The sequence below is a fragment of the Oncorhynchus tshawytscha genome, linkage group LG01, assembly GCF_018296145.1.
Source record: "Oncorhynchus tshawytscha isolate Ot180627B linkage group LG01, Otsh_v2.0, whole genome shotgun sequence".
Lineage (NCBI taxonomy): Eukaryota > Metazoa > Chordata > Actinopteri > Salmoniformes > Salmonidae > Oncorhynchus > Oncorhynchus tshawytscha.
This window is the reverse complement of record NC_056429.1, coordinates 78,299,787-78,323,123: the sequence shown is the minus strand read 5'-3', so window position 1 is coordinate 78,323,123 and position 23,337 is coordinate 78,299,787. Positions and strand designations below refer to the sequence as shown.

General features: G+C 38.9%; 1 protein-coding gene across 5 annotated transcripts in view; it reads left to right on the top strand.

The window, feature by feature from the left end:
- The window catches only part of LOC112261034 (caskin-2-like), an 84,063-nt gene that overhangs the window by 39,842 nt on the left and 20,884 nt on the right, over positions 1 to 23,337 (top strand). For 3 of the 5 annotated variants that reach the window (XM_042325978.1, XM_042325991.1, XM_042325988.1), the window contains exons 3-7: positions 5,267 to 5,318; positions 7,663 to 7,760; positions 8,156 to 8,301; positions 9,203 to 9,298; positions 21,549 to 21,673. In XM_042325978.1, coding sequence (XP_042181912.1) covers positions 5,267 to 5,318; positions 7,663 to 7,760; positions 8,156 to 8,301; positions 9,203 to 9,298; positions 21,549 to 21,673 — 517 coding nt within the window. Of the gene's footprint in view, positions 1 to 948; positions 1,762 to 5,266; positions 5,319 to 7,662; positions 7,761 to 8,155; positions 8,302 to 9,202; positions 9,299 to 21,548; positions 21,674 to 23,337 lie in introns of those variants that run through there. The other 2 variants (XM_042325983.1, XM_042325992.1) reach the window with 2 other exon arrangements.

The window sequence follows — 23,337 nt, the reverse complement described above, 5'->3', positions numbered from 1 at the left end:
TTCGTCTGAAAAGGAGTAAGGATCAGACCAAGATGCAGCGTGGTAAGTGTTCATTTATTTATTTTTATTTTACCTTTATTTAACCAGGTAGGCTAGTTGAGAACAAGTTCTCATTTGCAACTGCGACCTGGCCAAGATAAAGCATAGCAGTGTGAACAGACAACAACACAGAGTTACACATGGAGTAAACAATAAACAATAAACAAATCAATAACATCGTAGAAAGAAAATAATCTATATACATTGCGTGCAAAAGACATGAGGAGGTAGGCAATAAATAGGCCATAGGAGTGAATCATTACAATTTAGCAGATTAACACTGGAGTGATAAATGATCAGATGAACAAGTGCAGGTAGAGATACTGGTGTGCAAAAGAGCAGAAAAGTAAATAAAATAAAACAGTATGGGGATGAGGTAGGTAAATTGGGTGGGCTATATACCGATGGACTATGTACAGCTGCAGCAATCGGTTAGCTGCTCAGATAGCAGATGTTTAAAGTTGGTGAGGGAGATAAAGGTCCTGAGTATGATTCTCAATCAGAGACAACAAACGACACCTGACTCTGATTGAGAACCATACTAGGCTGAACACAAAAACCAACATAGAAAAACAAACATAGACTGCCCACCCCAACTCACGCCCTGACCATACTAAATAAAGACAAAACAAAGGAAATAAAGGTCAGAACGTGACACCTTTTTAATTTAATTTAAATAAATTCAACATCCTTTTAATTCAAATTAAATTCAAATTCTGCTTCCTGTGAGATGTGGCCAATTCAAATTCAATTATGTTTCAAAAATGTAATTGGAAATAAAGAGTATTTCGCTACTCAATTCAGAATTGACGCCAACTTCTAAATTGACCCCATCCCTAGTGTGTGTGTGTGTGTGTGTGTGTGTGTGTGTGTGTGTGTGTGTGTGTGTGTGTGTGTGTGTGTGTGTGCTAACGCATTGTCTTGTCTGGCCTTTAGATTTGGTCCAGTTAAAGTGTGAGTGGAACACTGCCCTACATTTGAACTATCCTGTCGCTGTAGAAGCATGAAATCATCATACATGAAAGGCTGGCTTATATGACACACCTCATTCATACTGCCGTTAAGAAAATATGATAACCTTTGGTTGGGTTTAATATTATGGGTTGTCCTATAGCAGTTGGTGAGACCGTATCCACATTTACAGAGTGAGTCATATGGAGGAGGAATTTGGTTAGTATTCAGATGGAATAGAATAGAAGTTCTCTGTTCCAATGATTGAAACCAATGCCAGTAGAGTTTTTCAGACAATCAATCTATACTTCTGTTCACTACTTCTCCCACTCTACTGGGGGACAGATTCACACTGTGATGTGTGTGTGTGCACATTCTTGTGCACGGTCCAGTGAGGGAGAGAGAGAGGCCAGTGGGCCAGGCAGAATGGTCCCTGCCGAACATAAGGCTGGGTTTGGGCTCAGTGAGGCTGGAGCTGGGGTCTGAGAGCAGGTCTAGCAGAGAAGTCAATGCCCAGAGAGAGAGAGGCTTTAGACGAGGTGGGAGAGCCTGCAAACGACCCTGGAACTGGAGCTGGGGGGTAGAAAATAGGGCTGGGTGTAGGACAGTGAAGGTGGGACTGGAATGGAGGAATACGGATAACGTGACTAAAATGATTGGCTAAAGGAAGACAGAGAGGAGAAGGCATGGGGCAAGTACTGTCGTTCACCAGACACTTGCACCCAATACCTGTAGATAAGGCTATGGGGCAAGTGGCAATGTGTTTTTGGGGTAAGTCAACTATTCGGACACTCAGCCTAGTCAAAGATCTGTATGGGCTTTAGCCAATCAGTTCCTCTGACTATTCGTATGTACAGTCACATCCCAGATTATTGTCATCCTTGATGAAGATGAGGGGAAAAGACTGTATATATATATATATATATATATATATATATATATATATATATATATATATATATATATATATATATATATATATTATATGCTCCAATTTTGTTTAACATTATATTATTTTATACAATTTCTCAGCTAAAGAGATTTTGTTTAACAACAAAATAACAATAACAAAACTTCAACAAGATAGGTGTCAATGATTGGAAACCCTGTTTTCAATACTAGGGCACTCTCCTCCTGCACTGAGCCTTTTTCTAAAATGTTTTATGAGATTGGAGAACACATTGGGAGGGATATTAAACCATTCTTCCAAACAGAATCTTTCCAGAACAAAACAGCCCCATAACGTCAAAGACCACTAGGCTATGCACCAATGGTCACCAACCGGTCGATCTCGATTTCTAGTCGATCACCAAACGTTTTTGTAAAAAAAAACAACGACAAAGCCTCGCTTTCCTATTTTATTCGCTTCGTGCTGTTGGTGGTAGGTGCACCTGATTCAGCAGTCGTAGCACCTATAGGCCTAACGCTGGCCAATAAGATAGCTCAGATCACCCTGTTTGCACAGTTTCCTCGAGCCATAGACGGTAAAAAGAAGCCTCAAACGCACAGCAAAGGTGATACTGTGAGATTTCAATTATTTTAAAACCATGACTAGAGACTCGAATACAGCAAAGAGCTGCTGTTTTTATGGATAAGTTCATGTTTCATTTGTTATTCAGCACTGTCAACACTAACACTTTTATAAGCCATATAATGCACTTTCTTCCTACTTCCACTCATGCTACAACCAGCCCTGCAGCTGCAATGAATGAGCACAGTGTTCCGATAAGCTAGCGTTATTATTAGTAGCAGCTGTATTTTTTTATATCGAGAAATATTTCACATTCTCTGGTCATAGAAGTAACAACTTGAATTGGTGCATGAGGCAGAAATAATGCTGTGCGACATTGGAGTTCGCCATCAGCTGAAAGACTGTGTCCCCTTTTCTCAGCGGAGGGAGGGAGAGAGGAGGGACGGTGAGTCTGGTTAGAGGCAGCATTAACACTGCTCCCTCCCTGCCCTCAGACTGACCATCAGATGCAGGCCATTAGTCCAGGAAAAATGTAATACAAAAATATTATGCTCACTCAGCTGTGCCTCACAAGTAATAAACTCAGCAAAAAAAGTATTTCAAAGATGTCTTTCAAAGATGTCTTTCCTGTCTTTCAAAGATAATTCGTAAAAATTCTAATAACTTCACAGATCTTCATTGTAAAGGGTTTATACACTGTTTCCCATGCTTGTTCAACGAACCGTAAACAATTAATGAACATGTATATAATATAATTTCTAAATGGTCTGAGAATAACAACATTGGCAGTGCAATTCATGCATAGCCAAGTTACAATGTGTTGGGCCTATAGCCTACTGCACAAACCTCATTGATACAGAACTGTTTTTAATCGGTTAATGTTGCACATACTTACTTTTTTAGTCATGTTTAGATCTCAGCTTGCATTTTGACTCAGAAAGTGATCTTGACTCAGAAAAGGTTGGTGACCACTGCTATACACTAAGTGTACAAAATATTAAAAACACCTGCACTTTCCATGACATAGACTCACCAGTTGAAAGCTATGATCCCTTATTGATGTTACTTGTAAAATCCACTTTAATCGGTGTAGATGAAGGGGAGGAGACAGGTTAATCCTTAAGAGTCTATTGACGAACCCGTGAGTCAATCTAAGTAACATAATAAAAGAATCTCCATAAAAATCCTTCAGTTTAAACTAGAGAAATCAGTTTTTTGCATGGGCTCAATCCACATCTGCCTATGTGGAGCTACAGCGGTGTTTGTCAGATCATCCCGAAAATCGGTCATCGGTTTGGCCTACAAACTATTATGAAGGGGAGACTCACAAACACAATGTTGTTCTCTGTTATGCTCTACGACCCCCCACAAGTGTCACAGGACTCATCTGAAGAAATCTATATATTTCCTGAGCTTTCTTTTATCTCCTAAATATAGGACAGACACTTCAAAATCTTATTCCTTATGATAAAATGTTATACTGTATTTTTTGCAATTTATGAATGTGTTATTCAATGCATTTCTATGGGCTATAGTAGTAAATATATTTTTTGATACCTAAAGGGGTCGTAAAATTCTAAATCAAATAGCTAAATGTTCCATGGTCTGACCATCTTAAAACAATTTGATATGTTAGCTTCGTAGCCGCCCCACCCCCACGCTCAACAGTTTCCCATGTGTATCAAGAATGGTCCACCACCCAAATGACATCCAACCGAATTGGACACAACTGTTGGAAGCATTGGAGTCAACGTGGGCCAACATCCCTGTGGAACGTTTTCAACACCTTGCAGAGTCCAAGGCCCAACGAATTGAGGCTATTCAGAGTGCAAAAGGGGTGTGTGACTCAATATTAGGAAGGTATTCTTAATGTTTTGTACACTCAGCATATGCATTCTTCTTGAATGAGAAAGTTACAGACGCACAAATAGTATACCGCCAAGACATGCTAACCTCCCACCATTACATTAAAATGGCATCTTTAACTTTCTCACTCATCATTATTTACGAGTCATTCAGGAGTGTTTAGAAACATGCTCTATTCTTATTTACAATAAAAGTGACTCCAAAATGACACTACATGATTTACCATTCATTTATATTGGGCACGTATATGCAAATGCAATCAAATGCATTCAAGCTTGCGTGCTAGGAATATGGGACCAAATACTAAACTTTTGACTACTTTAATACACATGCTGTATGTGAATTTGTCCCAATAATTCTGGTACCCTAAAATGGGGGGACTATGTACAAAAAGTGCTGTAATGTGTCCCTATACTTTTGGAGGTCACTGTATCATCCACATTTTATGTGCATACAATATACAATATAGCTCAGTATTTGTATTATTTATTTCATACAGTCTTTTTTGCTCATCTTTATCAAGGGCACCAATCATTTTTGATTTTACTTTATATTTGTTTGCAATTGTAGCGGATAAAAACACCAGAGAGGAGTTTGCTTCAGCAACAGATCTGGAGCCAGACTAAAAGCCAAGTAAGAAGGTTGAATTGGTGTGTTTCATTCTCATAGGGAATTACTGAGATTTAATTTGTCAGCTGGCAAATTTCTGTCATAATACCATATGAAATCGAAGAGAGAGAAAGAGTTTGGGGAGCATCCTCCAATGATTCTGACTTGTTATTTCAGGAACGAGGGATGAATAAAAAGCAAAAAAAGAGAAACGTGAGCAGAGACCTTTCCATGATGGAAGCTCACTAAGGCATTCTGTTGAAAAGACAAATATGTCCTTATGTTGTTGTTCCCTCCCTCCTTCCTTCCCTCCCTCCTTTTGTTTTTCAGAGTTGCTGAGTTCCACAAAGAGGCTGAACATCAACTATCAGGACTCAGATGGGTAAGACATTAGTGTGTGCATGCGTTAGGGTTGGGTGGTATCCAGATTTTCATAACTTTATACCGTTCCTGTACCATACAAGGGTATTCATTATTACCGACAGTGCACACAAGGGGCACTATTTTCTTTCTTTTTTAGCCACTTGATTTTTTTGTTTGTTAGCCACTTAGCTATTAAGTTAACAAACCAAATGTATAGCTGGAACCCTGAGCTGGGGATAAAATGACCTGCCGTATATTTCAAAATACCCCAGTATACGGTATACCGCCCAAGCCTAGCAAGCATTAGTCTTTGTTTACTGAGGTGCGTGAGTCAGTTAGATGGACTTGTGGTTTTTCCTCTCTGAACACTTTCTTTGCTCAGAGGAATGCAATCAATGTTTGTAGAGCAAGACTCACTCAATAACATTTAGTTTGATTGACATGGTCATTATCGCTAATGTGACTATTGAAAGTACATACCTGGTGTGGCCTGTGGTCGGTTATTTAATCTGTATATTGTGTCGATGTAGATTTACTCACCACCCAGTCACACCTGTACACAGACAGACCAGACTGTGTGTGGGTGTGTATTTGTTTAAGAGAGAGGGGGATGTGATATATGATAGTGGTGCTGAGGGACTGAAAGGAAGAAATGAGAGGTGAGCTAACAGTGACCAGTCACCATGAGTCAACATTCAGTCAGCAGAGGGGAGAGAGAGAGGGAGAGAGAGAGAGAGAGAGAGAGAGAGAGAGAGAGAGAGAGAGAGAGAGAGAGAGAGAGAGAGAGGTGTAAAGGAGGCAATGAGAGAGATGGAAGGATGGAGAAAGAGAGAGAGATAAGCTTAATATCAGTGAAAGTCTAAATTGATACCTTTCCTTTGTGTATTCCAGTGGTGTAAAAAGTACCCAATTGTCATACTTGAGTTAAAGTAAAGATACCTTAACAGAAAAGGACTCAAGTAAAAGTGAAAGTTGGAGTGAGAGATACACAAGGTTGTAAAGAAATAAATAAAGGGGTGAAAACAGACAGATGAGACATTGTTGGATAGATGGATGGATGTGTATCTGACTAAATACCTGGCAGGTCAAAACATTGCACCTTCAAGTCTGGAAATCAGCAGTCAGATACTGATACACACACTCAGGCTTCATCCTAAATGGTTCCCTATGTAGGGTCCTATTTTTCACCAGGACCCCTAGGGGAATAGGATGCCATTTGAGATGCAGCCTTACACACTCAGACCTTACATGACTGGATCCCATTCCCAACCATCGTCACAGATTCACAGAATATAGTTTTTTAAGTGGATATGAAATAATCAGAGCTTGTGTGTGTGGTCTTCTGTAGCTCAGTTGGCAGAGCATGGCACTTGCAATGCCAGAATAGTGGGGTTTGATTCCTGGGACCACCTGTACGTAAAATGTATGACTGTAAATCGCTTTGCATAAAAGCGTCTTCTAATGACTTGTATTTTAGAAGGACAGCTCTGAGTGAGTGCTGTATTACTGTCCTTGATACTCCAGGTATTCAGTGAACCAGCACTGAACCCAGTCCCCTGACACACACACATACCTATGCACAAGCACATTTCATAGTACTCTCCCATACTTGAGTTTAAATACTAAAAACCAAATACATTTTCCTCCCAGCTTATTGATACTAAATTGATAGGGATGTTGTGGTTCTTGGGTGGCATCTTAAATGGCACCCTATTACCTGAATAGAGCACTACATTTGACCAGGGCCCACATAGGGAATAGGTTGCCATTTGGGACGCACCTTGGTCAGAGTTTGTACCCTGTATAGATGGCTATGTTTGGACCCAGGTCCTTGGTTTAAGGTTGGAGCTGGAACAGTGGAGGTGTCTGTGTTCCATGGCTGGCAGTAATTCAACAGTCGACTGTTGTCTAGAACACCCTGCTCTCCAGGAATGAAGGGCCCAAATTTATGCATTTAATTTGTCCCTCGTGGGATATACTGCCCCCTGACACACACACACAAACAAACACACACGCACACACACACCATCCTGCCATCGTCTGCTATTGTGTTCTGATGAAGGCTCACCTCCTGTAAAGTCATCAGGTAGATTTATAGTCTCTCTGTCCAGACTATGGCAGACTCATTTCACCCTGGAAAACCTCCACAACTACCTAAGAGGGGAAGGACTCCTTACACCAGGCACTGTTGGACAGTACTGGAAATGTAGAGTCTGTTTGGAGTATGGAGGCTGCACACGCTTCCAGAATATTTCTAGACTATTACTGTAGTAGTAACAACAGAGTGAATGGAACAATATTAATGCTCCATCTCTCTCTCTCTCTCTGTCCCCCACCTCTCTTTATCTCTCTCTCTTCCCTAGGTTTTCAGCGTTACACCATGCAGCTCTAACGGGCACCACTGAACTTCTGTCTCTACTACTGGAGGGTCAAGCAACTGTGGACATCAAAGACACCAATGGTGAGAAGTTATAAGCTCTTATAAGTGGGTATAAACACTTATGAACAGTTATTAACAGGTAATACAACAGCACAAGTCATTAAAGGGGCAATCTGGGATTCGAAAACACTCCAAAGCAGTCACTCTGCCACTTGTTTTGGCAAACAGAACAAAAGCCAGTCCTGGATTACACCTTACATTGTTTGGCTCCTTCATGAGCTTTCATGGGATTCTTGTTGGACTCCCCTCTGCCTGTCTCTTTTCAACTCTATCTTTTCCTAACTAACCTTCTCTTGTTCTATTTTTATTCTTTTTATCTCTCTCTCTTCTTCCATCTCCTCTCTGCCTCCCTCCCTACCTCTCTCTCTCTCTCCCTCCCTACTTCTGTCTCTCTCTGTCTCTGTCTCTCTCTCTAGGTATGCGTCCGCTCCACTATGCAGCGTGGCAGGGTAAAGCTGACTCTGTGTTGCTACTACTAAGAGCTGGAGCATCAGTTAACACACCGTCACAAGACGGACAGATACCTCTACACCTGTCTGCACAGTATGGACACTACCAGGTGGTGAGTACACACAATGAACACACAAACGCAGACAGACACATGCACGCGCACACACACACACACACACACACACACACACACACACACACACACAATTGACCCTTATCAACTCAGAGACATGGTTCAATATTTGGAAGGATTGCACACTGGTAAGAGGCCTCACCACACACACCTTCACTCAGTATCAGTGTGTATATAGTGTTTTCAGGTGTGACAGTGTGACACAGATTGTGTACGTTAGGTGTCAGGGTGAGTGAAAGGAGAGGGCTCTATAGTAACTACATGACATGATCAGGTCAGCAGTGGGTTCCCTGGGTGACATATTGAGACTAATGGGAGGAAGGAGGAATATGTGTATTGGGTGTCTTTAATACACAAGTAGGGAGTCTACCTGAGAGGTGTGTTCACACACCAACACGCACCCACACACATGCACACACACACGAAACGCACAAACATGCACGCAGCAGCATAACTGGTCATGGAGACTACTGAGGTATGGTATTGTATTGTATTGTATTGTGTGTGGACAAAGCAGGAACATTAACAAAGCCTGAGGTATTTCTCTGTAATGGATAGGGTTGCAAAATTACAGGAATTTTCTATAAAAGTCTTGGTTGGAGGAATCTGGATTTCCTGCTTATTCCCTCCTGATTCCGGGAATCCTCCAACCGGGATTTCGGGAAAACCAGGGAATTTACTGACCCTAGTAATGGAAGCCCTGTTAGGACTACTTCTTTAGCCCTGAGCTAAGATCCTGATGCCTCTCTCTGCTTGCTGTGGTGATGAAATGTCAGAATGCTATGTTTATTTACCTCCTCTCTCTCTCGCTCTCTCTCTCTCGCTCTCGCTCTCTCTCTCGCTCTCTCTCGCTCTCTCTCCTCCCCACTCTCTCCATCAGTCTGAGATGTTACTCCAGCACCAGTCTAATCCATGTCTGTTGAACAAAGCCAACAAGACCCCTCTGGACCTGGCCTGCGAGTTTGGCAGACTCAAGGTGAGTCAGTGAGTGTGTTTGTGTATTTTATGGTAAGCATATGTGTGTGGCAGAGGAGGCTGGTGGGTAGAGATGTAGGAGGACAGGCTCATTGCAATGGTTGGAATGGATAATATGGAAAGGTATCAAATACACCTAACTCATGGTTTTCATGTGTTTGATAATGTTCAATTAATTTGATTCCAGCTATTACAATGAGCCCATCCTCCTACATCTCCACCCACCCGCCTCCACTAAAGGGCATATTTTCATATATGCTAGTTACAGTTTTTCTCAATCGCGTACAAGCACTTTTTGGATCTGTTGAAACGTATCTATAGCAGAACAGCAATGATCAAATGTTCAAATACATTTACAGAACTTCAGATCCTTTTCTTGCCCTTGTATCTGACTTGCATATCTTAGACCACATTTTGCAAAACATTAAATACAAATGTCACCAGTGACTACAAAATGCACTGTTAAGTGTTATGTTCACAGAATATTAACACGTTATTTTCATCAGAAGAGAAATGTGTGCAGTAGTATTCACTGTTTCCGGCAATCAGTAAATACTACTGCATGAAATTCTAAAGCATCCCATCAGTATCATACCAAGTACAATTTATTTTAATTTTATTTTTATTTCACCTTTATTTAACCAGGTAGGCTAGTTGAGAACAAGTTCTCATTTACAACTGCGACCTAGCCAAGATAGAGCAAAGCAGTGCGACAAAAATAACCCAGAGTTACACATGGGATAAACAAACATACAGTCAATAACACAATAGAAAAGTCTATATACAGAGTGTGCAAATGTAGTAAGATTAGGGAGGTAAGGCAATGAATATGCCATAGTGGCGAAATAATTTGAATTTTGCAATTAAACACTGGAGTGATAGATGTGCAGAAATGAATGTGCAAGTAGAGATACTGGGGTGCAAAGGAGCAAACAAAGAATAACAATATGGGGATGAGGTAGTTGGGTGGGCTATTTACAGATGTGCTATGTACAAGTGCAATGATCGGTAAGCTGCTCTGACAGCTGATGCTTAAAGTTAGTGAGGGAGATATAAGTCTCCAGCTTCAGTGATTTTTGCAATTCGTTCCTGTCATTGGCAGCAGAGAACTGGAAGGAAAGGCGGCCAAAGTAGAAGTTGGCTTTGGGGGTGACCAGTGAAATATACCTGCTGGAGCACGTGCTTCGGGTGGGCGCTGCTATGGTGACTAGTGAGCTGAGATAAGGTGGGGCTTTACATAGCAGAGACTTGTAGATAACCTGTAGCCAGTAGGTTTGGCAATGAAAATTAAGTGAGGACCAGCCAACGAGAGCGTACAGGTCACAGTGGTAGGTAGTATATGGGGCTTTGGTGACAAAACGGATGGCACTGTGATAGACTGCATCCAATTTGCTGAGTAGAGTGTTGGAGGCTATTTTGTAGATGACATCGCCGAAGTCAAGGATCGGTAGAATAGTCAGTTTTACGAGGGTATGTTTGGCAGCATGAGTGAAGGATGCTTTGTTGCAAAATAGGAAGCCGATTCTAGATTTAATTTTGGATTGGAGATGCTTAACCTCTCTGGGATATGTGGGATGCTAGCGTCCCACCTGGCCAAAAGCCAGTGAAAATGCAGAGCGCCAAATTAAAATAAGCGTGGCTGAGGTGCACCCATGACCAGCTCGGGAAAAAGATTGCATAGCGGAGAAGGTACGGTGGGATTCGAAATGGTCAGTGATCTGTTTGTTAACTTGGCTTTTGAAGACTTTAGATAGGCAGGGTACGATAGATATAGGTCTGTAACAGTTTGGGTCTAGAGTGTCACCCCCTTTGAAGAGGGGATGACCGCGGCATCTTTCCAATCTTTAGGGATCTCAGACGATACGAAAGAGAGGTTGAACAGGCTAGTAATAGGGGTAGCAACAATTGCGTTGGAAAGTTTTAGAAAGAGAGGGTCCAGATTGTCTAGCCCAGCTGATTTGTAGGGATCCAGATATTGCAGCTCTTTCAGAACATCAGCTGTCTGGATTTGGGTGAAGTAGAAATGGGGGAGGCTTTGGCAAGTTGATGTGGGGGTGCAGAGCTGTTGACCGGGGTAGGGGTAGCCAGGAAAGATCTCTAGGCAATGGGGACCGTCTAATTGTTCCGATTTTTTACAATAGTCCGGACATGCAGAGATGCAGAGAATAAAATTGGTTTCTTTTATGTAACTTTGGTTTACTTCTAAGTCATCATCTTCAACATTCCATTACAGAGCTTTGCTTTGGTGTGGATTGAGGCCTATACATTCATGTCAGTTGTGTTCCTCCATTGTATTCACCTTTCCTTATTTCTGTTGTGGATAGTGTCTCCTTGTGCCAATGGAATGTCTACAAAATTATGAGCAAACCAGCCTTTGTATTGAATACATGGAATTGGATTGTGATTAATGAATCCTAAATGAACCCTGCTCACAATGTGCTTATTTTTTTATTGGAATAATTTTTGATTGGATGTGTATTAAATTTGTTTAGTGAGATATGCAAAAAAGGAGAGTCATTTCCCATAATTCTGCAGCTTTGGATAGATGTACTTCCAATTTTGATCATCATGATTTGGTGACCGCTTAGAAAATGTAATGATCTACTGGGTAAAAGTAGATTTTAAAAAATAAATAAAAAAGGTTGCATTAATCTTTTGGCAGGCAGTTGTATTCTTTTGATGAATCTATTATGACGGTATAATATAGTTTTGATGAATCTATTATGACGGTATAATATAGTTTTGATGACTCTATTATGACGGTATAATATAGTTGTGATGAATCTATTATGACGGTATAATATAGTTTTGATGAATCTATTATGACGGTATAATACAGTTTTGATGAATCTATTATGACGGTATAATATAGTTTTGATGAATCTATTATGACGGTATAATATAGTTTTGATGAATCTATTATGACGGTATAATACAGTTTTGATGAATCTATTATGACGGTATAATATAGTTTTGATGAATCTATTTGACGGTATAATATAGTTTTGATGAATCTATTATGACGGTATAATATAGTTTTGATGAATCTATTATGACGGTATAATATAGTTTGGATGAATCTATTATGACGGTATAATATAGTTTGATGAATCTATTATGACGGTATAATATAGTTTGTGATGAATCTATTATGACGGTATAATATAGTTTTGATGAATCTATTATGACGGTATAATATAGTTTTGATGAATCTATTATGACGGTATAATATAGTTTTGATGAATCTATTATGACGGTATAATATAGTTGTGATGCATCTATTATGACGGTATAATATAGTTTTGATGAATCTATTATGACGGTATAATATAGTTTTGATGAATCTATTATGACGGTATAATATAGTTTTGATGAATCTATTATGACGGTATAATATAGTTGTGATGCATCTATTATGACGGTAAAATATAGTTTTGATGAATCTATTATGACGGTATAATATAGTTTTGATGAATCTATTATGACGGTATAATATAGTTTTGATGAATCTATTATGACGGTATAATATAGTTTGGATGAATCTATTATGACGGTATAATATAGTTTTGATGAATCTATTATGACGGTATAATATAGTTTTGATGCATCTATTATGACGGTAAAATATATTTTTGATGAATCTATTATGACGGTATAATATAGTTTTGATGAATCTATTATGACGGTATAATATAGTTTTGATGAATCTATTATGACGGTATAATATAGTTTTGATGAATCTATTATGACGGTATAATATAGTTTTGATGAATCTATTATGACGGTATAATATAGTTTTGATGAATCTATTATGACGGTATAATATAGTTTTGATGAATCTATTATGACGGTATAATATAGTTTGATGCATCTATTATGACGGTATAATATAGTTTTGATGAATCTATTATGACGGTATAATATAGTTGTGATGATCTATTATGATCTATATAGTTTTGATGATCTATTATATAATATAGTTTTGATGAATCTATTATGACGGTATAATATAGTTTTGATGAATCTATTATGACGGTATAATATAGTTTTGATGAATCTATTATGACGGTATAATATAGTTTTGATGAATCTATTATGACGGTATAATATAGTTTTGATGCATCTATTATGACGGTATAATATAGTTTTGATGAATCTATTATGACGGTATAATATAGTTTTGATGAATCTATTATGACGGTATAATATAGTTTTGATGATCTATTATGACGGTATAATATAGTTTGATGAATCTATTATGACAGTATAATATAGTTTTGATGAATCTATTATGACGGTATAATATAGTTGTGATGAATCTATTATGACGGTATAATATAGTTTTGATGAATCTATTATGACGGTATAATACAGTTTTGATGAATCTATTATGACGGTATAATATAGTTTTGATGAATCTATTATGACGGTATAATATAGTTTTGATGAATCTATTATGACGGTATAATATAGTTTTGATGAATCTATTATGACGGTATAATATAGTTTTGATGAATCTATTATGACGGTATAATATAGTTTTGATGAATCTATTATGACGGTATAATATAGTTTTGATGAATCTATTATGACGGTATAATATAGTTGTGATGAATCTATTATGACGGTATAATATAGTTTTGATGAATCTATTATGACGGTATAATATAGTTTTGATGAATCTATTATGACGGTATAATATAGTTTTGATGAATCTATTATGACGGTATAATATAGTTTTGATGAATCTATTATGACGGTATAATATAGTTTTGATGAATCTATTATGACGGTATAATATAGTTTTGATGAATCTATTATGACGGTATAATATAGTTGTGATGAATCTATTATGACGGTATAATATAGTTTTGATGAATCTATTATGACGGTATAATATAGTTTTGATGAATCTATTATGACGGTATAATATAGTTTTGATGAATCTATTATGACGGTATAATATAGTTGTGATGAATCTATTATGACGGTATAATATAGTTTTGATGAATCTATTATGACGGTATAATATAGTTTTGATGAATCTATTATGACGGTATAATACAGTTTTGATGAATCTATTATGACGGTATAATATAGTTGTGATGAATCTATTATGACGGTATAATATAGTTTTGATGAATCTATTATGACGGTATAATATAGTTGTGATGCATCTATTATGACGGTAAAATATAGTTTTGATGAATCTATTATGACGGTATAATATAGTTTTGATGAATCTATTATGACGGTATAATATAGTTTGGATGAATCTATTATGACAGTATAATATAGTTTTGATGAATCTATTATGACGGTATAATATAGTTTTGATGAATCTATTATGACGGTATAATATAGTTGTGATGCATCTATTATGACGGTATAATATAGTTTTGATGAATCTATTATGACGGTATAATATAGTTTTGATGAATCTATTATGACGGTATAATATAGTTGTGATGAATCTATTATGACGGTATAATATAGTTTTGATGAATCTATTATGACGGTATAATATAGTTTTGATGAATCTATTATGACGGTATAATATAGTTTTGATGAATCTATTATGACGGTATAATATAGTTTTGATGAATCTATTATGACGGTATAATATAGTTGTGATGCATCTATTATGACGGTATAATATAGTTTTGATGAATCTATTATGACGGTATAATATAGTTGTGATGCATCTATTATGACGGTATAATATAGTTTTGATGAATCTATTATGACGGTATAATATAGCTTGGATGAATCTATTATGACGGTATAATATAGTTTTGATGACTCTATTATGACGGTATAATATAGTTTGGATGAATCTATTATGACGGTATAATATAGTTTTGATGACTCTATTATGACGGTATAATATAGTTGTGATGAATCTATTATGACGGTATAATATAGTTTTGATGAATCTATTATGACGGTATAATATAGTTGTGATGAATCTATTATGACGGTAAAATATATTTTTGATGAATCTATTATGACGGTATAATATAGTTTTGATGAATCTATTATGACGGTATAATATAGTTGTGATGAATCTATTATGACGGTAAAATATATTTTTGATGAATCTATTATGACGGTATAATATAGTTGTGATGAATCTATTATGACGGTATAATATAGTTTTGATGAATCTATTATGACGGTATAATATAGTTTTGATGAATCTATTATGACGGTATAATATAGTTTTGATGAATCTATTATGACGGTATAATATAGTTGTGATGAATCTATTATGACGGTATAATATAGTTTTGATGAATCTATTATGACGGTATAATATAGTTTTGATGAATCTATTATGACGGTATAATATAGTTGTGATGAATCTATTATGACGGTATAATATAGTTTTGATGAATCTATTATGACGGTATAATACAGTTTTGATGAATCTATTATGACGGTATAATATAGTTTTGATGAATCTATTATGACGGTATAATACAGTTTTGATGAATCTATTATGACGGTATAATATAGTTTTGATGAATCTATTATGACGGTATAATATAGTTTTGATGAATCTATTATGACGGTATAATATAGTTTTGATGAATCTATTATGACGGTATAATATAGTTTGGATGAATCTATTATGACGGTATAATATAGTTGTGATGAATCTATTATGACGGTATAATATAGTTTTGATGAATCTATTATGACGGTATAATATAGTTTTGATGAATCTATTATGACGGTATAATATAGTTTTGATGAATCTATTATGACGGTATAATATAGTTGTGATGAATCTATTATGACGGTATAATATAGTTTTGATGAATCTATTATGACGGTATAATATAGTTTTGATGAATCTATTATGACGGTATAATACAGTTTTGATTAATCTATTATGACGGTATAATATAGTTGTGATGAATCTATTATGACGGTATAATATAGTTTTGATGAATCTATTATGACGGTATAATATAGTTGTGATGCATCTATTATGACGGTAAAATATAGTTTTGATGAATCTATTATGACGGTATAATATAGTTTTGATGAATCTATTATGACGGTATAATATAGTTTTGATGAATCTATTATGACGGTATAATATAGTTTGGATGAATCTATTATGACAGTATAATATAGTTTTGATGAATCTATTATGACGGTATAATATAGTTTTGATGAATCTATTATGACGGTATAATATAGTTGTGATGAATCTATTATGACGGTAAAATATATTTTTGATGAATCTATTATGACGGTATAATATAGTTTTGATGAATCTATTATGACGGTATAATATAGTTGTGATGAATCTATTATGACGGTAAAATATATTTTTGATGAATCTATTATGACGGTATAATATAGTTTTGATGAATCTATTATGACGGTATAATATAGTTGTGATGAATCTATTATGACGGTATAATATATTTTTGATGAATCTATTATGACGGTATAATATAGTTGTGATGCATCTATTATGACGGTATAATATAGTTGTGATGCATCTATTATGACGGTATAATATAGTTGTGATGCATCTATTATGACGGTATAATATAGTTTTGATGAATCTATTATGACGGTATAATATAGTTTTGATGAATCTATTATGACGGTATAATATAGTTGTGATGAATCTATTATGACGGTATAATATAGTTGTGATGAATCTATTATGACGGTATAATATATTTTTGATGAATGTATTGTGACGGTATAATATATTTTTGATGAATGTATATATTTGAGAAGGCAACTACATTTTGAAAACGCATTTTGTTTTGCAAAAGGCCACAGACTTCTGTGTCTTGTGAACTCTGTTTTGAAAATGGAAAATGTTGTTCCAAAAAATGTGTATACGCGATTGAGAAAAACTGTAATAAGCTGTAGATATACACTGCTCAAAAGAATAAAGGGAACACTAAAATAACACATCCTAGATCTGAATGAATTAAATATTCTTATTAAATACTTTTTTCTTTACATAGTTGAATATGCTGACAACAAAATCACACAAAAATTATCAATGGAAATCAAATTTATCAACCCATGGAGGTCTGGATTTGGAGTCACACTTGAAATTAAAGTGGAAAACCACACTACAGGCTGATCCAACTTTGATGCAATGTCCTTAAAACAAGTCAAAATGAGGCTCAGTAGTGTGTGTGGCCTCCACGTGCCTGTATGACCTCCCTACAACGCCTGGGCATGCTCCTGATGTGGTGGCGGATGGTCTCCTGAGGGATCTCCTCCCAGACCTGGACTAAAGCACCCGCCAACTCCTGGACAGTCTGTGGCGTTGGTGGATGGAGCAAGACATGATGTCCCAGATGTGCTCAATTGGATTCAGGTCTGGGGAACGGGCAGGCCAGTCCATAGCATCAATGCCTTCCTCCTGCAGGAACTGCTGACACACTCCAGCCACATGAGGTCTAGCATTGTCTTGCATTAGGAGGAACCCAGGGCCTACCTCTGGCGAGCACATGGAGGGCTGTGCGGCCCCCCAAATAAATGCCACCCCACACCATGACTGACCCACCGCCAAACCTTTCATGCTGGAGGATGTTGCAGGCAGCAGAACGTTCTCCATGGCATCTCCAGACTCTGTCACGTCTGTCACATGTGCTCAGTGTGAACCTGCTTTCATCTGTGAAGAGCACAGGGCGCCAGTGGCGAATTTGCCAATCTGGTGTTCTCTGGCAAATGCCAAACGTCCTGCACAGTGTTGGGCTGTAAGCACAACCCCCACCTGTGGACGTCGGGCCCTCATACCACCCTCATGGAGTCTGTTTCTGACCGTTTGAGCAGACACATGCACATTTGTGGCCTGCTGGAGGTCATTTTGCAGGGCTCTGGCAGTGCTCCTCCTGCTCCTTGCACAAAGGCGGAGGTAGCGGTCCTGCTGCTGGGTTGTTGCCCTCCTACGGCCTCCTCCACGTCTCCTGATGTACTGGCCTGTCTCCTGGTAGCGCCTCCATGCTCTGGACACTACGCTGACAGACACAGCAAACCTTCCTGCCACAGCTCGCATTAATGTTCCATCCTGGATGAGCTGCACTACCTGAGCCACTTATGTGGGTTGTAGACTCCGTCTCATGCTACCACTAGAGTGAAAGCATCGCCAGCATTCAAAAGTGACCAAAACATCATCCAGGAAGCATAGGAACTGAGAAGTGGTCTGTGGTCACCACCTTCAGAACCACTCCTTTATTGGGGGTGTCTTGATAATTTCCTATAATTTCCACCTGTTGTCTATTCCATTTGCACAACAGCATGTGAAATGTATTGTCAATCAGTGTTGCTTCCTAAGTGGACAGTTTGATTTCACAGAAGTGTGATTGACTTGGAGTTACATTGTGTTGTTTAAGTGTTCCCTTTATTTTTTTGAGCAGTGTATATGCCACAATACCTCCCTATTTAACCCACACTTAACACGTACATCCAATAGACATTACAATGATCAAAGGCCAGTGTAAGTGGTGATAGTGTGTGTGTGTATTTGTCCATGTCTCACAGAGGGTGTGTGATGGATAGAGGGTGTGTGATGGATAGAGGGTGTGTGATGGATAGAGGGGGAAGGCCAATGTCAAACATCTCACATAGCTTAGATGAATTACCAGCTAAAATGAACTAGCAGCTAAAATAAGCCTGTTTCAGCTAAAGGGAAATGGGTTTCGGTTCTGCTCCCCGGACAGGCACACACAAACGCGCATACACGCACGCACATACACACTCTCTCACACAAACACACACACACCGATGCATGCACACAGGCGTACACACACACACACACACACACTCACACGAGTGAGAGAGATATTGCAGTGCAGTATGTTTCTCTGTCACAGTTGTGATGAAATGTATAGCTGTCCCTGTTTTTTAGGTTTAGCCAAAGTTGAATTTACACACACAGGCACGCACGCAAGACAGACAGACACGTCAGTAATCTTCTGGCCCTGTGAATAGCATAACAACAGGCTTTACGCTGTAACGCTGAGTCAGTTAAGGTCTTTATTACTGTAGTCTCTCTCTCTATTCCCCCTTTCCCTCTCCTTCTACCCCTCTCAGTAAGCGTCTTTGTTACGGTAATAGGGGTATCTTTAGACACCCAGCGCATGGACAGTTGCTAGGCAGGTTTTATGTGCACTTAGGTGGCCCCATAAAATGTACATGTATGGAATACACAAGTGGTGTAAAGTATTTAAGTAAAAATACTTTAAAGTACTACTTAAGTCATTTTGTGGGGGTATCTGTACTTTGCTAATGATATTTTTGACAACTTTTACTTTTACTTCACAACATTCCTTAAGAAAACAATGTACATTTTACTCCATACATCCCTGATAAACAAAAGTACTCGTTACATTTCGAATGCTTAGCAGGACAGGAAAATGGTCCAGTTCACACACTTATCAAGAGAACCTCCCTGGTCACCCCTACTGCCTCTGATCTGATGGACTCACTAAAGACACGCTTCGTTTGGGAATGAAGTCTGAGTGTTGGAATGTGCCCCTCGCTATCCGTAAATTTAAATAACAAGGAATTTGTGCAGTTTGGTTTTCTTAATATAAGAATGTGAAATTATTTATACTTTTACTTTTGATACTTAAGTATATAAACTCAGCAAAAAAAGAAACGTCCTCTCACTGTCAACTGTGTTTCTTTTTAGCAAACTTAACATGTGTAAATATTTGTATGAACATAACAAGATTCAACAACTGAGACATAAACTGAACAAGTTCCACAGACATGTGGCTAACAGAAATTGAATAATGTGTCCCTGAACAAAGGGGGGGTCAAAATCAAAAGTAACAGTCAGTATCTGGTGTGGCCACCAGCTGTACTGCAGTGCATCTCCTCCTCATGGACTGCACCAGATTTGCCAATTCTTGCTGTGAGATGCTACTCCACTCTTCCACCAAGGCACCTGCAAGTTCCCGGACATTCTGGGGGGAATGGCCATAGCCCTCACCCTCCGATCCAACAGGTCCCGAGACGTGCTCAATGGGATTGAGATCCGGGCTCTGCATTGTCATGCTGGAGGGTCATGTCAGGATGAGCCTGTGGGAAGGGTACCACATGAGGGAGGAGGATGTCTTCCCTGTAACGCACAGAGTTGAGATATCCTGCAATGACAACAAGCTCAGTCCGATGATGCTGTGACACACCGCCTCAGACTATGACGGACTCTCCACCTCCAAATCAATCCCGCTCCAGATTACAGGCCTCGGTGTAACGCTCATTCCTTCGATGATAAACGCAAATCCGACCATCACCCCTGGTGAGACAAACCCGCGACTTGTCAGTGAAGAGCACTTTTTGCCAGTCCTGTCTGGTCCAGCGACGATGGGTTTGTGCCCATAGGCAACGTTGTTGCCGGTGATGTCTGGTGAGGACCTGCCTTACAACAGGCCTACAAGCCCTCAGTCCAGCCTCTCTCAGCCTATTGCGGACAGTCTGAGTACTGATGGAGGGATTGTGCGTTCCTGGTGTAACTCGGGCAGTTGTTGTTGCCATCCTGTACCTGTCCCGCAGGTGTGATGTTTGGATGTACCGATCCTGTGCAGGTGTTGTTACACATGGTCTGCCACTGCGAGGACGATCAGCTGTCCGTCCTGTCTCCCTGTAGCGCTGTCTTAGGTGTCTCACAGTACGGACATGGCAATTTATTGCCCTGGCCAAATCTGCAGTCCTCATACCTCCTTGCAGCATGCCTAAGGCACGTTCACAGATAGGCAGGGACCCTGGGCATCTTCCTTTTGGTGTTTTTCAGAGTCAGTAGAAACGCCTGGGAAATGGTTTATGGTTCATTATAAAAGCATGGGAAACAGTGTTTAAGCCCTTTACAATGAAGATCTGTAAAGTTATTTGGATTTTTACGAATTATCTTTGAAAGACAGGGTCCTGAAAAAGAGACATTTCTTTTTTTGCTGAGTTTATTAGCAGTTATATGTACTTTGTCATATGTTATTTTATGACAATTGGGTACTTTTTCCACCACTGGAATACACAATACTAAACTTATCTCTGTCTCTGTTTAATGTCTCTCTTTCTCCATCCTTCCATCTTGCTCTTTGGCTCCTTTACACTTCACCTCTTCTATAACTCTACAATCTTCTCTCTCTCTCTCTTTGTCTCTCTCTCTCTCCCTTTCTCTCTCTCTGTGTCTTTCTGTCTCGCTCCGTCTCTCTTTGTCTCACTCTGTCTGTCTCTCTCCCTCATTCTCTTTCTCTCAGGTGGCTCAGTTGTTATTGAGCAGTAACATGGTGGTAGCTCTGTTGGAGGGGGAGGGTCTAGACTTTACCTCCTCCAACACACCCCTTCACCTGGCCGCTCGCAATGGACACAAAGACATCATCAGGTGAGAGGAGTAGCTGTCCTTGACCGTGTGTGTGTGCATGTGTGTGTTGACATTGCGTAAGTGGGATATCCACCCTCGAACCCCATAACCTCCAGGGTCTCTTACATGCTGTTAATGATTCCCTTCCTACTTAAATCACCACATTCCCAGGAGGTTATGGGGTTCCCTCCATCCGTGTTACACATTCTGCTGCTGTGGAATTTTACTCCCATATTAGATATGGAGAAAAGAGAGAGAGGGGTGGGTGGCAGAGAGACAAAAAAGAAAGAGAGAGAGAGAGAAAGAAAGAGAGACATATATATATATATAGAGAGAGAGAGAGAGACAGAAAAAAGTATTTAATAAGAATATGTCATTCATTCAGATCTAGGATGTGTTATTTTAGTGTTCCCTTTATTTTTTTGAGCAGTGTATATATGAGAGAGAGAGAAAGACATATAGACAGAGACAGAGTAGGAGGAAATTAAATAAAGAATGGCCCTGGAATCCCAGGCCAACCCAAAGGAGTCCCGCCGGGCAAAAACTGTTTGAATCAATGTTGTTTCCACGTAATTTCAACCAAAACATTGTATTTGATGATGTTAAATCAACTTAGAAAATTGATTGGATTTGCAAAAAGTCATCAACTTAATGGAATTTTGCTTTTATTTCTACCATCTTTTAACCTCAATCCAACGATAGGGTGAAATTGTTGGTTAATTTCACGTTAGTTGACAACTCAGCCAAACGTAAATCTCAACTTAATGTTGAACTGACATCTGTGCCCAGTGGGGTGTCTCTTTTCCACTATTGACTTGAGCTTGGTCAAAAGGTTCATGTTTGTAAAACCTGTCACTGTATTCCCTTTAGGCGCTGGTCAAAAGTAGTTCATTATATAGGGACTAGGGTGCCATTTGGGATGCACACTTCTGAACCTTCTCTACTACATTTGTGAGACTTTAGTTCCTCATACAGATTCCTCCCACTTTAAGTTGTGTGGGTTGCTTATTTTTGTGAATGGAGGGATGGAAGATCTTAGAAAAGAGTCAGTTTGCAGTCTGTTTTCAGCTTCTCTTTTACTTCAGCCCAATGTGATTATTATACTGATTATTATTCTGATTATTATACTCTTATAAAGATGTTGAGTAACCAGCTCTCCTCCTCTTTACTCCTTTCTTCATTCCTCCTCTTCTTCCATCTCCTCACTCCTTTTCTCCTCCACTCTTTTTCCCACTGCTTCCTACTTCTCACCTCCGCTCTTCCCTCTCCTCCTCCTCTTTCTCTCTCCTCTTCTTCTATCCTTCCTCTCTTATTTTTCCCTCCTCTCCTCTATCCTCCTCTACTCTCCTCTCCTCCTCTACCCTCCTCTACTCTCCTCTCCTCTACCCTCCTCTCCTCTACCCTCTCCTCCTCTACTCTCCTCTCCTCCTCTACCCTCCTCTACTCCTCTCCTCTACCCTCCTCTCCCTACCCTCTCCTCCTCTACTCTACCCTCCTCTCCTCTACCCTCCTCTCCTCTATCCTCCTCTCCTCTACCCTCCTCTACTCCTCTCCTCTACCCTCCTCTACTCCTCTCCTCTACCCTCTCCTCCTCCTCATCTCCTCCTCTACCCTAATCTCCTCTACCCTCCTCTCCTCCTCTACCCTCTCCTCCTCAACCTCCTCTACCCTCCTCTACCCTCATC